Raw genomic sequence first — 18,724 nt, forward strand, 5'->3', positions numbered from 1 at the left:
TTTGGTTTTGATCAGTTTTATTCATAAAATAATCGCAACAAATTGCACTCGATCTCTAAAATTAATATAGAATTTTTGCCCTCGTGACACTGACATAATTTCACTCGCCTTCGGCTCGTGAAATTAAAACTGTCAAAGTGTCACTCGGGAAAAATTCAATAATTTTAGAGCTCTTGTGCAATTACTACTGATTATTTCATTCATAGGAGATTCTGGCCAATAGAAAGCTACAGAAATCAAAATTAAATTGATAATTTTTGATAATTTCCCGTCGTCAATTATATTACGTCAGATGCCCTTCGTTGCTATGAAAAAATACATTCAGTGACATTAATGACAATTAATGTTTTAAAAATTATAAAAGTGATGACTTTCTACCGTAAAATATTTATAACAACTGTGTGTTTAATTGTACTAATTTGTACTTGCATAAATAAAACACAATAAAATTTTGGCTTTGAACAGTTTTATTCATGAAATAATCGCAACAAATTGCACTCATCTCTAAAATTAATATAGAATTTTTGCCCTCGTGACACTTTGACATAATTCACTCGCCTTCGGCTCGTGAAATTAAAACTGTCAAAGTGTCACTCGGGAAAAATTCAATAATTTTAGAGCTTTTGTGCAATTACTACTGATAATTGGATGAAATAAAATAATTTTGACATAATATTTAAAAGTCAGATCAGTAGACAATTAAAATGGTTTTGAATCGTCGTCATGGAAACCAATATGGTCGTCGTGGTAACCCATTATATTGAATGTTTGGTTTTGACAGCCTTTTCAAAGAATTAATTTGTGTATTTTCACTTCTAAATAAAAATTGATATAACTCTATTTTTTGTGGCTTTTTTCCAAACGTACGGCCCTAGAAAAAATAGTGTTTCTAACTCATGCGAAAAGTGTCTTACCGCACTCGACTGCTTGCACTCGACTGCTTGCCCGAACTCCGCTATCGCGTCGTTCGGGTCAACGGCAGTCTCGTGCGTGAAAGTATCACTTTCCGCAGTAGTTAGGAAAATAACTACTTCTGAATATAAATATACATAAAATAAAAGTTAAAACTGAGTTTACTTGTTTCATTACGGACAAGAGGATCGTCACATGCAAATAGCCGTAGATTAGCTCCCACTAGACCAAGCGAAATTCCGAACAGAGCGCGTGGGGTGCGTCCACTGATCAGCATTCTGAATGACTCATCGGCACGCATCGCAAAAGTTGCCTCTCAAAGCAACCCTTCGGCATTACTGATGATGGGATACGTACGATGCGGATCAGTGGACATAAGTTTTTGTACAAAGCAAACTAAAATCCGTTGCGTACGATGCGTCGGATGCGTACGATGCGGGTCTGTGGACGCTTGCCTTTAGTCCATTTACTGACGGTTTTTGCTCCGAATAGAAGATCCGCTTGGCTTGGCACGAAACTTGGCATACACATAACTAACATGCACAGAAAAAAAAGTGATATTATGCTGATGTGTGATTTTGCCCTGCCCTAAGGATGAGCCCCTTCGGGGGTAAAAAAACACGTTCAAAATAAGTGCGGAAATGGATAAACTGATTAATTCTAAGTAACTTTTGTTCTATAGATTTTTTCATGTCAATACTTTTCGAGTTATTTGCCAGTGAATATGTTAATTTTTCAACAAAAAAATACGGGTTTAGCCGGTTTTTCGCAAATAACTTAAAAATTAGGTATTTTATCGAAAAAATATTCTTATTATAGTATCAAAATTAAGTAAGTTAAGCTCAAAATAATGTTGTTCTCTTTTTTCTCAAAAAAGAATCTTCAAAATCAAAGCTAACTTTGTACTTATGTATTATTTATGTGATCTGTAAGTTTCACTGGTTCACAGGGCATATATTTCAAAATATTGGAATTTAAAATGAAACAATTTGTTTAAAATTTCGAAAAAAATGTCTTTTTTTTCAAAATAACTTAAAAATTATTAGTGACACCAAAAATCTTAAAGAGTAAAAAAATATACGTTTTGCTTTTCTAAATATGTTGGATTTTTTGTTTTACTGTAAGACAAAAATTGGTTGAGGTACGGCTGTTCAAAATTTGCATACACTTGTGATTAGTGACTTCTTTAAGCCCTTTCTACTACAGCCCTTTTATAAATAAGCACTTTATACCGACAAAACTTATAGAGCATATAAACAATGCATAGGTAAAGTAGCATGTGAAGCGGTAACGATTAATTTCATTTGAGTTGCTAATTAGGAGGTGATTTTCAGTTTTTTTTTACCCAAAAAAGGGATCAACTTTATTTTGAGCGTATCTTGCTTACTTTGAATGCTAGAAGCTTTTTTAAAATACAAAAATAAAGCTTTTTTAATCACTTCAAAAGTGCTACAATTTTTGGTTATTTCACGTTGAAATAATGGCATTTGGAATTTGTCGAATAAGAACCTAATTTTCATTAGCTATAACTCTGCTTCTACTGGGGCTACACAGTACACACTTCACACATACACCATTTTTTTCACTACGCTAATTTTAATAAATCAATATATTAATAAATAATCAATAAATTTCAATCAATAAGCTATAGTTTTACTAAAAATATTTTTTCGATAAAATACTTAGTTTTGAGTTATTTGCGTAGAAACGTGTTTTTTTTTGTTGAAAAATGAACATATTCACTCGCAAATAACTCGAAAAGTATTGACTTAGTGAAAAAACTCTACTAAACAAAAGTTGCTTAGAATTAGTCAGTTTCTCCACTTCCGGACATATTTTGACCGTATATTTTTTCATCCCCAAGGCACACATCGGCACAATTTTCCAATGCCAAATTTCATGTCAATACAAGCTATTCTTTAAAATGCAAAGATTCTTTAAAATTCTGAGATTTTGCAATATTTTACCGTGAGGGAATGGACTATAAGACCCATCGTTGAATAGAAATTGAAAAAAAAAAACGAATAGCTCTTGAACCATAGCAAAGTAATTAACAGCTTTTAAGCAAAATTTGCTTGCAAAATCGATTACCAAATTAAGGAATTATTAGAACATTCTTCTTCTTCTTCTTCCTCTTTATAAACAATTCTGCTTGTTCATTGGCGGATTGATACCTCTATGGAAGGTTATCGCTCCATCTTTTGCGCGGTCGGCCGATACTTCTTCTGCCGATTGGTGATTTATCTCGTGCTATTTTGACCACACGTGTCTCCCCCATTCTGGTTATATGGTTGTTCCATTCTTTTTTTCTATTTAGTGTCCATTCGTTTATACACTGTACGTTACATTGTCTTCTAATATCTTCGTTCCTCTTTCGATCTCTCAGTGTATTTCCTGTAATTCTTCTCAGTACTCTCATCTCTGCCGTTTCCAGTAGTCTTTGTGTTGTGGCTGTATCGGGTCTTGTTTCTGATGCATATGTCATTATTGGTCTTACACTGGCTTTATAAATTCTTGACTTCATCTCAGTGTTAATATGTCGGTTTCGCCATATAGTGTTATTAAGGCATCCTGCCAATCTATTTGCTTTTTGTACTTGATTTCTCACTTCTTTGTCTAGGTCTCCGTAACTTGACAATGTAATTCCAAGGTATTTTACTTCCATTACTTGTTCAATACTGATACCATCAATTTCTATTTTGCATCTGATTGGTTCTTTACTGATTACTAAAGTTTTAGTTTTTTGAGATGAAATTGTCATATTGAATTCTTTTGCTCTTATGTTAAATCTGTGGACTAATCTTTGCAGACTATCTTCATCTTGGGCTATCAATATTGCGTCGTCTGCGTAGCAGAGTATTTTTACTTCTTTGTTTCCCATTCTATATCCTCTTCCTTTGTTGACGTTTTTGATGATTTCATCCATGATTAAATTGAAAAGCAGAGGACTCAATGAGTCTCCCTGTCTTATTCCGCTGCCTATATCTACAGGTTCTGTAAGTTGTCCATCTATTCTGACTTCCATCTTGTTATTTTGGTAGATGTTCTCAATAGTTTTTATGATATCTAGGGGGATTTCTCTATTATACAGAAGGTGGATTACATCCCTGAGTCTTACTCTGTCAAATGCTTTCTTTAAGTCAATCAGACATAGAAATGCTGGTCTATTATACTCTAGTGATTTCTCAGTAATTTGCTTTATGACGAATATTGCATCTGTACACGATCTTCCAGTACGAAAACCCTGTTGTTCATCTGCTAAACTTATCCTCTGATTCATTACGTCTTGTAAGATTTTAGTTGTAAGTTTTAGGGTAGTATTTAACAAGTTGATACCTCTGTAGTTCTCTGGCTGCTTTTTATCTCCTTTTTTGAATAGTAGGATTAGTTCGCTCGTTCTCCATTCTTCCGGTATTTTACCGTGTTTTATGATTTTGTTAATTAATGTTGTTAATTGTTCTGTCATTGCTGCTCCACAATATTTCAGTAGTTCGTTTGGTATTCCATCCTTACCTGCAGCTTTTCTGTTCTTCAGCTTTTCGAGTGTTTTTCGTACTTCCTGTGCACTTATATTAACATCTTCATCTGTGGTAATTTCTGGTATTTCCGGTTCTAGCATTATTTGTTCTTCCTCTGCATAAAGCTTTTTTAGATAGTCAATCCATGTATCCTTTTCTATGTGTTTTGGTTCTATTAGTTCCTTTACCTCCATTCTTTGACCTCTTATAAAGCGCCATATTTCCTTTTGGAGACCATAAAAATCATGTTCCATTTCTTTCGATTAGAACATGAAATATAAAATTATGTTGGAGATAACTGCTTAATTTTGGCTTGAAGTCGGTTACGATTTCCTGACATATTTGAAAAAAGACAAAACAAAAAACTCAGTTTGATTGGAAATCATAAATTAACCATTCTCTTTTTTCTTTGTCTCCGTTAGCCCTATTTGTTTTATTTAACATTTTATGTTTTTTTTTAATTACTGCTTAAATAATTCAATATTAATTAGTGCATTTGAGTGAAACGCGGGCCCCATCAAGTGCGCGGGCCCTTAGCGGCCGCCTAGTCCGCCTAATGGTTAATCCGGCGCTGGTCTCTTGACATATAAATTTTAAAAGTCAGAGATAAAAGATATTACCAGAAAGGGGTTCCAAGAAAAGTTTCATATTTAAATCATTATTTGTTATTTCAATTTTTTTTTAATAATGAATTTTGTATCTAGGACCCTTCTTCTTTTTTGTTCAATATATAATGATGAAAGAAATTAATAATGAAAGAAATAAACATAAAAAAAGCTCCTGGTGTTGACCTAATTTCTGGCAATAGCATGTACCTTCTGTTTCGCTTATTTATTGTCTAATATTCATATATTTAGGTAAAAAACAATATTTTTTATTATCTAAATTGTAAACTATATTAAATCTTTAGCAGGTATTTAACACGGATGATAGAATCAGGTACAAACCGAAACTGATCCAATTTTTCACGTGCACAAACGACTCTCGTGACAAAAATCTATTAAAACAAGAAAGAAAAAGATCATAACAATTTATGCGACAAGTCGCTAAATGTTGCTTTTTTACGCCCTAGATTTAAAGATTATCTACAATATTTAAGATTCCGATTCATGTTACATGACCATTGTTTGGCAAGGTCATGGATATTTCTATAAACGGGTATAAAATATACGAATATTAAGTTAATACGCCTGGGGCAAAAATATGTGCCAGTATTTCGTACCTGTTCGTTTGCAAATATAATAAACTCTTGAGCAGTTGATATTTAGTTAAAAATTATACGGTTTTGCTTTCGTTATTTCAGAGTTTTTCACCTTATTGTGACAACAAAATATGGTTTATGAAAAAACAAAAGATCTTTGAAACACACTCAGTGATCAAAAGATCCACAGGTACTGGTTTAACGACCACTCGTACGAAATCAAACAAATGAAATAGAGAATGTGGAAAAATCCCCTTACGAATAACTCACACATCCACTATTTCTGGCAGGGAAAAATTTTTCGAATAGAATCAAAGATCCAAGCACCAGTTCTTAGAAATGTGTTTCGCCCTCTTCAACCTCCGTGGGCTCATCGGTAAAGATGAGAGGTTGAATATCTTTAGACACATTCCATCAAAAAACAACATCCGAGACATAGACATAACAGTTATTCGTAAGGGGATTTTTCCACATTCTCTATTTCATTTGTTTAAAATATGGTTGTTTTCACCCAAACAAAAATACAATATTTTACGTTAATAAAATCGCCAATTACCTTGCCAAAAATACTAGTATATGGACCGGTTCAAGAGAAAGACGCCACATGGAGAATCAAGCTAAAAGACGAAGAAAAGATGAAAAGTCCAGATGCAAAATTTATTAAAAATAACAAATAATAATTTAAATCTGAAAACTTTTCGTAGAACTATTTTTTGGTAACATCGTTAATCTCTGATGTTCACAATTATTTATAAGACAAGAGACGACGAATAAAGAAGACAAAAAGGACTCTACGATATGCAGTCACATTCCGCTTCATTCATCTAGGAAAAGGTCCGAAAATTAATTCCTAGTACTCAAAAATCTGAGTTAATATAAAAGTGAAATACAGTTTATGCTTTCTTTCGATTCGGAGGTAGTTCATAATCCCCAGACAGCTGTCTCTGTCTCTAGACGTCTTCAGTGGGGCTACATGAATACCTCTGAATCGAAAAGAAACCAAACTGTATAACCAAACACGTCCAATGTTTTTTGTTGTGGATGTTTACTGCTTCATGTCCTTGATCTGCAAGTTTTTTCTTTATGTCATCAATATAATATGTTCCATGGTGCAGTTGTTTTATGACAAAGATTTATCGATACCATAAGCGAATACTGCTGATATCTAAAGCAGCCGCTTACTATATGATACATGATACGTGTTGGCTTTCACTGATAGCCAAAGAGAATCATTCAAATGTATGTGCTTTTCAACGAAAACATTTCGTTTATAAATTCGCAAAAGTCTGTGTGTTATTGCGTTGCCGCTCCTGAAATACTCAGATCAGATTTATCGGTGGATTCTTATGTATTTTTTTCTTCTGAATCCAAATCAGAAAACGGCATTTCGATATTTCTAACCGTCTTCGAGATAATCGACCCCAACGTGTAAAATGTGACGTCACATTCGGGTTATTTCCTTCCGACACACTACACGTCCAGCTGAAATCGCTGCTATTAAGTAGGCTAGTTTTTTAATCTCGATTTGTTAAGCAAAGCATAATAGGTTATTTACATTTGAGTTTGACACTTCGTGAATGTCAAACTAAATTTCAAATTAAGTATTAATAAAACATTAATGACATTTGATAGTCAATTTAATTATTATATAAAATAAATAAGATGTTCAAAAATACAATTTGAGTATATTTTAAAACCAATAATTTATTAACAGCTTCAAAAAGGTTTATACGAGTATGCGGCCTCCCCTTTATGATAAATGGACTGTTCCATTTGCTATGAAATAGGGCTTTTCATCGATTGTCATTTGTTTCGAGCATCTGTCATGTGTCACATAATATTAATATATCTACGTCATACGTCTTTGGTTTGTATCTTGGTATATACCATATAACGTATGACGTAGATATATTAATATTATGTAACACATGACAGAAGCTCGAAACAAATGACTGTGAATGAAAAGCCCTATTAAAATAATATAGTCGGTTCGCTAAACTCGACACAACTGTCTAGTGATTTTAGACGGTAATTTTTTTGTATTTGCGAATTTTGCCAAAATTGACAAAATTACTAATTATTTAGTAATTATTAATTAATTAGTAATTATTTTTTTTTGCCAAATTGGCAAAGTTATTGACTAAAATCACTAACCAGTTGTGTCTGAGTTTAGCGAATCGACAGTATATGAAAGAATATTGTTTGGTATAAACAATTATGGTCTGATATGTGCAATTACATCTTTCTAATGGAAAAAAATATTTGATGATTTTTCTCAAATTATGGATACCAGCAACATTTTCATTTATAACTCTTTTATTTTTAATTTGACGAAGAAAAGTTATTCTTCATAAAAAGCTCTTCATGTTCTAAGATTCATGATGCAACCATCATATGTAAAATTTTAGTAATTTTATACGAGGTATATAAAAAATATGAATTTCGATCAAGAGTGAACTGCCTTTATAGTTCATAACATTTAAATTAGAATGATATAATTGCACATTAAAACATAATTATTAATTCCAAACTACTTTTCTTAATAGCAATTTTCCATATTATGAATTAAAATACGTAAATAAATAAAGTTTTCGTTATGATAATGCTCGCATTTTCAGCTTGTTCGTAAATATATTCGGAAAAATTATGTCACAAATCTTCAGATCGCTGTGTACATGTTATGGCACATAGACACATTTTTATAAAATATTTTTTTTACTTGGATAAGTCATAACTAAAGTACACCGTTAAAATAGTGTGTTGTAACTAAATTGCCTATCATATTTTATACGTATTTCTGCTAATGTTCAATTCGCACTTCACCCGACTCGTTACTTTGAACTTAAACCTTAAAATCATTGTGTTGGTTCATTATTGATTCCTCGATTATATCAATCTAGTTTTTCCATAAATCACCTCAAGACATGCAAATTTTGCTTTGTACTCGTTGTTCTAATGGCGTTAACGGTCGGTTAGATTTTGCTAGTATTTTTGTTACTTTTATATCCTCACAAAAAGCCGACCAGTTTCTTTGAAATTAAGTTTAAATAGTTTTGTATTTTTTTTACTGCTGTTTTCACTGTGGATTTAATTTTATGATAGGGGAGCAGAGTATGCTAAATGTGCTGTCACTCGAGCGTCATGGGGACCCATTGGGTTGTGAAGAGTTGGTCCTAAAACCAAAAAAGTTAAGTAAAGTTTTCCTTTTAAGTGGAGACTTTTCATTTTTTAATTTAATTTTCCATTTCCAACAATCGTTTTTTTCGATTACACCGCCATTTCTCCATATTTCGAAAGCATGTCTCGAATAAAAGTTATTATTATTACGTAAGGAATTTAAATCTGCAATAAAAAATGGGGGCTCCCATTTAAGATTTTAAAGTACCACCCACCCCACATCCGTGGGGGGTCGTGTTTGGTGCCATACGATATATTTTTCAAAATATCGAATAAGTGTATTTTTCAGTTTTTCGATCTGATGTTCATTTCGCGAAATATCGCGGGATTCGTATTTAAAATATTAAATTTACCCCCCACCCCTCTCCGTGGGAAGTCGTGTTTGGTATCATTCGATAGATTTTTGAAAGATATTAAGCACAATTTTTTTATTTTTTCGATCTGTCATTCATTTCGAGAAATATTCGCTTTTCTCTTGTGAAACTTTGGGACTCACCCATTTCCTTATGGCCCGCTCAAATCGTCAAATTTTTGAAATATACATTGTTTTGCATGTACTTAACTTACCTTATCTTAATCTGACGATTGCGCGTTTTTCTAGGGATATATTTTTTTTCGGCCCCCCTTAACGAACTCCCATGCATTAATAGCCAATATATGGTAGAGGTACATTTTCAGAGTACAAGGTTTCTCCCCATTTAATAATCTGACGCGCTCGAGTAACTACAAAAATCCCTGCTTGGGCTCCCCTACCAAAATCACTCAGTAAACATGCTTCTTCTTCTGGTGCCTATCCGCTACGAATGGTGGCAATCATTCTGGCAAGGATAATCTTATTAGCTGCTGCCTTAAAAAGCCCTGTAGTGCATGTCGCAAACCAGGTCCTCAAGTTCCTGAGCCAAGATATTCTTCTTCTTCCGACGCCTCTTTTACCATTCACCTTTCCCTACAAAATGCATTTAATAGGTTATATTTTGTTTCATTTCTTGTGAGGTGGCCGAAATATTATAATTTTCTTCTAATTTTCACCGTGCACATTATTTTCTTCTCTTTGTTAAGTTTTTGAGGTATTTTGTCATTTGATATTTTGTCCATCAATGATACCTTAAGAATTCTTCTATATTATGTCCACATATGTCCACAGTAAACATGCTAATTTTGCTTCATTATCGCAACCGCAATGAAAAGTAAATTGGAATTTTGGCTGACTAGTACTCAGTATAGGAATAATTCATAGACATTTGCTTGCATCTATATTCTTCTGTAGATGTTTTTTAACCAGATAATTGGTAAATGATGAGAAGCCACAAGAACATCCCCTTCTATAATTTTAACTTGTTTAAATGCTTTCTACATTAATTTTATGAGTTTTTTTTCATCTTATCGTTAAAAACTGTATAGTTATTGTTGTAGAGCAAATACTAGCTATCAGGCAAACATATTGTTATACAATTATCTTCTTTAAATGATGGACAATAAATGTCACAATAAAATTGAATGTATGTGTATGCAGTAATCAAGATCGCTAAAAAATGCTCATATTTTTGGAATAAAAAATGGAAAAAGGCAAAACTTTCGTGTTTTTTATTACGAAACCTACGAATAGTATAAAATGTTGAAAACAAAATTTTATACAAAGTAAGAAATCAAAAATTTGCAAAGGGAAAATGTTATAAAAATATGAAATTGACTTACTTATAAAAAATTTATAAATCAGTTATAAATACCAATCATATTTTCTCCGTTAAAGCACAATATACAATATTCTAAAATGTCCAAAATTCATTCAATTTGTGAAAGGAAGTCCAGCGTGTTTGCGCACAATCTAAACTATTTGGCACATGTTCAATGTTGCCACATATACCGTTTTTTCGGAGTAAATATGTAAATTTTAATAAGTGTATAGTACTTGTGAGTTACTGCTAACCGTTCGCATTGGTACTAATATGGCGGTGGATATAATTTGGTGGTAGCTACTAAAAATTGGTGCATTCGCTCGGCGTGATCGAGAAAATTTATCTTTTTGAAATCTTCTCTTCGGGAGCGACAAATTGTTTGGAAAAATTCAAGGTTTGCCATTGAAATCCTTCACGAGAGAAACAACTATAATATTTTCACAATCATTGTAGACGGTAGTACCCGGAGGAATCCATTCTTTAAATTATTCACGACAAAGTATTTGTATCTTTAGTTTCTACACTCAATGTTAATCATTTTTTTAAAGTTCGGTTCGAATCCACCGAAGATTCATTGGCCAGTATACAAGTGACCTATGTTGCACTTAATTTTACCGAATTATGTTTCATATATTTCGACGACATGCCTCTTGTCGCCTTGAGTTGCTTATAGCAAAACTAAGAAAGCAAAACAAAAACTAGGCAGAAGAAATACCAGACATCCACAGACCTGGACGAAATTTTCAACTAACGCTGAGCAGTCTTTTATCTAGGAGGAACAATATGAAGTATTAGCGTCAAATTACCGCCAAAATAAATATCTTTTCTGTCGGTAATCGAATCTCTTCAAAAAGTGTAACCTTTTTTACCGACATGAGACAGAGGAAATTCACATCTTTTGGCAGCTTGCCAATAATGTGCTGTCCAAACATTAACTTTAAATGAATGTTGGTAATGTGATACCCTTTTGACTCATGGATTCTCATCACACCAGTAGTATACATTATGGGTATTAAAAATCCCTTGTCGCGTAAAGGTAGTCTAGAGTAAAGGGGCTGTCCTTTGTTGAAATATTTCACAAAAATTCACTCTAACCGGTAAACTGTCTGGTAAGAGCTCTTGGATTTGTCTGCAATGATAAGGATATAACTGCTGCTCCTTAAGTTTCCGACAAGTACTTGAAGTAGAGGTTTTTTTTTCGTCTTGCCATATTCCTTACGCTAATTGTTGGATCTTGATCAAGGTAATTTAAACTAATATTTTCTTTATTGATTTCTTTTTTTGTTCTTCTTGGTCTACTAGAATTTATTTTATTTGGAGTCATATTTAGACCAGGGCGGATCTGTAAAAATATTAGTACATTTGGGCGTTGAAAGGTGACTCAAATTTTTTTGCAGAAATTGCTTGAAAATAAATCAAATAATAATATTTGAGTTATCCTCCCTCTCAAAAAGGTCCGGAACATTGTTTAAATAATCAAAATATCACAAAAATTAAGGAAAAATTCGATATTTTTCTTGGTTTTTTGATTATAACTTTATAAGTATTCATTTCCGCGAAAAGTTGTACTGACATAAAAGTTTCGTAATTAAATTTACTACAATATAAAATTGGTCAAAAATTTAAAAAATAGTCACCCTTGTTGCAAAATAGCAATAATTGTGAAAAAAATATACAAAAACAAGTATTCGCATTTTACGTTTTTCAACCATTTATGCTACACTTATGACCTTCATATTTTACCCTGAAAAACTTTATAATACAGTAAAACAATACTGTTAATTTCATTAAGATCAATTCAACAGATTTTGCAAAATAAATTTTGCAATCCATCTTTCGTAAAAAAAATTTATTTTTTCAAAATGTTACAGGACTGAAAATAAAGCAGATAGCAAGTTGAAAATTTTTTTGCTTATAGAAGTGTACCGTACCTTTCATTTGCAATTTTGCAAATTTAAAATCGATTAACACCACGGCGTCAGGAATTTTTTTAATAAACATTAATTATTGATGCTACGCGCAGGACAGCGGATACTTTGTTTTGATTGGGCATTCCAATGACCTTTGATAATGATTGATACATTTTAATTTTTATTATATTTCGATATAAATAAATAAATTTGTTTATTGCAAAATAAAAACACATGCTCTATCCTTTGAAATAACACTTTTATTAGCAAAAACTTTCTTTGTTCATATATTTTAACTTAAATAATAAAAGTTTATTATTTTTAAACATATGCAATTGTTTGAACAATATTTCACAAACAATAATAAAATTAGTTTGATTTTTGTGGAATTACAATATTAAAATACACCAAATTATAGAGTAAGAAAATAATATGTTAGATAAAGTTTGGAAGAAATTTTGGTGGAAATCAACTTGTGTGAATCGAACACCGCTGTCCTGCGCGTAGCACCAAAAATTATTGTTTATTTCAAAAAATATCTGACGCCGTGGTAATTATACGATATTAATTTTGAAAATTGCAAATGAAAGGTACAGTACACTTCTATAAGCAAAAAAAAATTTCAACTTGCTATCTACTTTATTTTCAGTCCTGTAACATTATGAAAAAATGATTTTTTTTTGCGAAAGCTGGATTGCAAAATCTATTGAACTGATCTTAATGAAATTTACAGTATTGTTTTCCTGTATCATAAAGTTTTTCTGGGTGAAATATGAAGGTCCTAGGTGTAGCATAAATGGTTGAAAACCGTAAAATGCGAATACTGGTTTTTGTATGATTTTTTCGCAATTATTGCTATTTTGCAACTAGGGTGACTATTTTTTAAATTTTTAACTAATTCTATATTGTAGGAAATTTAATTACGCAACTTTTATGTCAGTACAACTTTTCTTGAAAATGAATACTTTTAAAGTTATAATCAAAAAACCAAGAAAAAAATCGAATTTTTCCTTAAATTTTTGACATTTTGGTTATTTAAACAATGTTCCGGACCTTTTTGAGAGGGAGGATAACTCAAATATTATTATTTGATTTATTTTCAAGCAATTTCTGCAAAAAAATTTGAGTCACCTTTCAACGTCCATCTCAAAACAGATGCGCCCTGGACTAATTTCCGGCTTCTTGACAACGTCATTCAACGGCTCTAATGCCTGGTTGCACCAACAGATCTTAAGCTCCAGCTTAGCTAAGCTCTACTTATAGATATGGCCTCCTTGAGTATCACTTACGTTGCACCATAATTTTCGATTCTTACCTTATTATCAATTATATTTATTACTACATTATGATATTTTTATTATAATATATTATAATTATATTATATTAATTCTTATGTTATTCTCGTCTTAAGATTAAGATCTGTTGGTGCAACCGGGCATTAAGGTTTTTTATTTGGTAAGTTTTTCTAGGAAACTTTTCTGCATAACCCGTAAAAGCTATACTGGAGTTTCCTAAACACTGGCTTAAGGTTAATAACATGCCGGTGTATTCAATATTTGAGTACCTTTTGATTAACAATATCTAATTTTACAAATAACAAAGATTTAAAAAAAACCTTGTTACAAAACAAAACATAACAATCAATAAATGTCAGTTTCCCATGGCAAAGATACAGAAAATCGAGGTATATCTATTAAAACTTGATCATTACTTCATACCTTCTTTTTCTTCTTCTTATTATAGTGCCTAATCGTTTCGGATGTTGGCGACCATCATGGCAATCTGTACTTTGCACACTGCTACTTTGAAAAGATTTGTAGTAGTTGTGTTGAACCACGTACGTAGATTTTTCAGCTAGGAAATACTTCGCCTTCCTGGTCTTCGTTTTTCTTTTACTTTTCCCTGAAAGATTTATTACAGCAGTCCAGATATATCGCTGTTCCTCATGATCTGACTGAGGTATTCGATTTTGGCTGTTTTTATTGAAGTTAACAGCTCTTTTCCTTTTTGCATTTTAAACAATGCCTTGATTAGTAACGTGGTCTGTATAAGATATCTTCAGGATTCGACGACAAAGCCACATTTATAACGCCTAAATAATTTATACCAGCATCGGTTATTACTTAATGTTAAAATAATTCCGAAAACTGTACACAGTTTCGAGTTTTATTCTTTTCTCATAGGCATCTTTCAGTGCGTCACAGTTTTTCGATTTCCTTCTAACGCATTAAATTGTATGTGACAGAAAAAGGCACGTCCGTGATTACAGACATTTATAACATTTATTCTAGTTGTCGATAGATGGCGCTATAATCGAAAAAAAAAATTATTTACGAATTAGGTAATATATCTACGAATATAATCTGTACAATTTATAAGACTATACGAATCAACGAAAATACCATTTTATAAATGCAATAAACACAATTGATTTGTTTTTATGCCAAATTGCAAATAAAATGTGACAACTGTCAGATTGAACTAAAATGTCGTGTTAGAATAAATGTTATAAATGTGTATTATCACGAGACTATCGTTTGTGACCCACTGCAAAAAGACCCATGAAAAGGACTTTACCAACAGTACCTTTTTGTTGTAAAATTGTATGATATTTAAGTTCACTTTGATTTTTGGTTAATAATTCTAAAATTTGTAGAAAAGTTATATTGAATAATACTTGGCACGAATCTTGTAGCTGGCCCCCCTATGAGCGTCAGATATAAATACAAAGTCAAGGGATGTATCAGCTTCCAATGGTAGGGGAGCCCAAGCGGGGATTTTTGCAGTTACTCGAGCGCGTCAGATTAGCATATGGGGAGAAACCTGGTACCCTGCAGATGTACCCCTACCATATATTGGCTCTTAACACAGGGGAGTTCGTTAAGGGGGGCCCGAAAATTAAATCTATCCTTAAAAAAACTCGAAATGTTTAGATTAACCCTTAAACGCCCAAACTTTTTTAGGTTCCATGTACGCCCAAGGGTAGGTAAAAAATGTCCACCTCGAAAATAGTTAATATATTTATTGAGAGTTGTTGAAAATGGATTAAACTTAAGAATCTTATGCTTAATAAACACAGCATCTTCTAAAATATTAATATAAACAATTTACAAACCTTACAACAAAATTACAATGTACATCAAAATTAACATACCAGTAATTCAGATTTGTCGATTTTCTACATATTCTTTCTTCCAGCCTCCTCATTGGCGGATAATTATGTACATTATGTAATTATACATCGATAATTATATGTATTATCTTCCTACCAACGAGAAATTATATAGAAACCTTTAGTAACAAGTTTTGCCAAGGGTGTACTTTTTATGCCCATCCATATTTAACTTAAGATGCTGCTTTTATTTTCAAAAATATCGCTTGAACCAAATTTACATTCGATAATGGGCTGTCTTTTTAACAATAAATAATTAAAAAAAAATTTAAACACGGAATAAATATGTTACAAGGGAATACGCATTAGGTGGACATTTTTTACCCACCCTTGGGCTTTTAAGGGTTAAGATAAGGTAAGTTAGGTACATGCAAAATAGTGTATATTTAAAAAATCTGACGATTTGAGCCGGGCGTAAGGAAATGGGTGAGTCCCAAAATTACAGGTCGAAAAACTAAAAAATATGTGCTCAATATTTTTTAAAAATCTATCGAATGATACTAAACACGACTTCCCACTGTGAGGGGTGGGGGTAAATTTATTATTTTAAATACGAATCCCGCGGTATTTCGCGAAATGAACATCAGATCGAAAAACTGTAAAATACAGTTATTCAATATTGTTGAAAAATCTATCGAATGGCACCACACACGACCCCCCACGAAGGTGGGGTGGGGGGTTACTTTAAAATCTTAAATAGGAGCCCCCATTTTTTATTGTAGATTTGGATTCCTTACGTAAAAATAAGTAACTTTTATTCGAAATATTTTTTTTAATTATGGATAGATGGCGCTATAATCGGAAAAACGATTGATGGAAATGGAAAATTAAATTAAAAAATGGCAAGCGCCTATTAAAATGGACAACTTTACTTAACTTGTTTTGGTTTTAGAACCTACTCTTCAAAGCCAATAGGCCCCCATAACGCTCGAGTAACTGCACATTTAGCATACTTTGCTCCCTACTACAAAACATATTTTAGTATAATAATTTATTTACAATGCTGTTAGTAATTTCGTCAAAGTTGTAAAAACTGTGTAATTTTTTTTATTCAACGCCTTTTATTTTGAAAAGGGATGCAGTTACCAAAATTATTTTTTTTACTAAGCAAACCTCAATTATTTTTACATATTTTACACGGTGTTACCTTTTTTAAAACGCCCTTTAAGTAAGTTAACTGAAATTGTAAATTATTGTAAAATATTGATTTATATAAACGTGTATTATGACTTACCTATAACGGTTAAGTTAATTGCAAAATTCCGGGTCGGGGACACTTTAAAATCCACTCTACACCTGTAAACCCCTTCATCGTCCAATTGAACGCCATCAAGTGTTAAGGCTGCAGGTTTGGAAACAGTGACGAAATAAGCTCGAGGTCCAAATATCTTCGAATCAGACCAGTGAAGCGCTTTATTGAACGCCCTGCCTCTAACATCGAAACTGAAACAAAACAAATAGTAAATGCGACGGTGAAAAGAAAACAAATAGTGCTTGCTGAAATTTTGTTTTCAATTTAAAAGCGAGTATGAGGTGCATTTTAAACGAAAATATATCTGTTTTAGAAAAATATTGTTTCAGAGCTTTACAGTTCGCAATTTTGTAGTTCGGTAGCTTGATTTGCTGGTATTGGAAATAGTACCATCTATTTTCTACTTTTTATTTGATTGTTCATAAATAACGATTTCATATCAAATCAGATCAAATAAAAAATATACGCAACTGCAAGACAAATAAAAATTCAACATTAGTTAAAACAGAAGTGTAGCGACAAGCTGCAATAAGTAATACACCTCATTTAAAATTTACATTTTTTCAGCACCGTATACAAAATCATATTAATATTTTTATAATAATATAATAGTCTCCCGTTTTATACCTTGCCATCAACTGCCTATTATTACTCATTTTTATTCGAGGTACTTATTTTTCTGGGGCCTATAGATATTTTAAAACTGTCTGAATGTTCTCGGCGGCGCGAGGCGCTTGGTTTTGAACCCCGTCCTACCTGAGTGGAAGTAAGACATGCTATCGCCTGAGCTATACGGGGCCATATACTAATATTTTTAGTTACCTAAATCTCTTTCAATTTTATGTATGCGAAACTAAATACCATTTTTAAACAATTACATCACACCTACCGATACGGCAAAAAATTTCAGTTTTAAGATCGTTCAAATCTGACACCCTTAGGGTAAGAACAGAACGAGTGGGTCGAGGTGGAGGTGTAGATCGCGATGGAAGCTACTAGTTAATTCGCGGTCGATGTCGACAGCACATAGCAAGGAGGTCACCTGCGCTGTCAGTCGAGCTAGAACCACTATCAAGTGAAGTAGTTTAATGAAATTTAAATGACAAAAAGACTGTGCTTTTGCGATGTTGTGTCAGTCAAGTGATGGCAGTGATGAAATGTCAGCTGTAAATAATCAGATCCTCCTTCATATTTTAAAAATTTATGAATTTAATTACTTTAGATGGTCTTTAGATGGTCTGGAATTTAATTACCTCGTATGGTCTAACAATGCACGTTGATTCTCCTACAAGGATTACAAAGACTTCATCTACCATAATTGATTATACTGTCTCAGATTTTTCACCCCTTGATGTCCACTCTACAATTATTAATGCTGGACTATCTGATCATGAAGCAGTTTATACGAAGTTTAATATCTTGAGCAAACCCTCCTCGAAAACCCGACGTTTAGGCAGGATTTTTTCCACCCGGAACTTTCGTAATTTCCAAAATTTATGCTTAACCTCTGAGTGGCGTTTTCCTGCTATTGACGTGGATAATAATTTCAGTGCTTTTTTGGATAACCTTGTCTGTATCTTCAATAAAGCATTTCCTTTAATTGCAATTAAGCCAAAACATCGCAAACCCTGGACTACTAAAGGTATCCGAATATCTTCCAAGAATATGCGTTCTCTTCTCTATATCAGGAGATTTACTACCAACGTCTCTATCACTGAATATATCACCAAGTTCAGGGCAACCTATCTTAAACTTATAAAATCAGCTAAAAAAGACTACTACCATAACCGTTTGGGAAGCTCAAAAAGTGTTGCAAAAGAAACTTGGTCCATAATAAACGATATTCGAAATAAAACCCACACTGCTAAAACAATTTCCCTTCCAGACCCTGAAAATCTAAATGAAT

At 32.6% G+C, this 18,724-nt stretch overlaps 1 protein-coding gene across 1 annotated transcript in view; it reads right to left on the reverse strand.

Annotated features, from left to right (window-relative positions):
- LOC126880447 (synaptogenesis protein syg-2-like) overlaps nt 1-18,724 on the reverse strand; it is an 832,444-nt gene that overhangs the window by 345,947 nt on the left and 467,773 nt on the right. Inside the window, exon 2 of the mRNA XM_050644308.1 lies at nt 16,801-17,009. Coding sequence (XP_050500265.1) covers nt 16,801-17,009 — 209 coding nt within the window. The remainder of the gene's footprint in view (nt 1-16,800; nt 17,010-18,724) is intronic.

The sequence above is a fragment of the Diabrotica virgifera genome, chromosome 2 (assembly GCF_917563875.1).
Source record: "Diabrotica virgifera virgifera chromosome 2, PGI_DIABVI_V3a".
NCBI lineage: Eukaryota > Metazoa > Arthropoda > Insecta > Coleoptera > Chrysomelidae > Diabrotica > Diabrotica virgifera.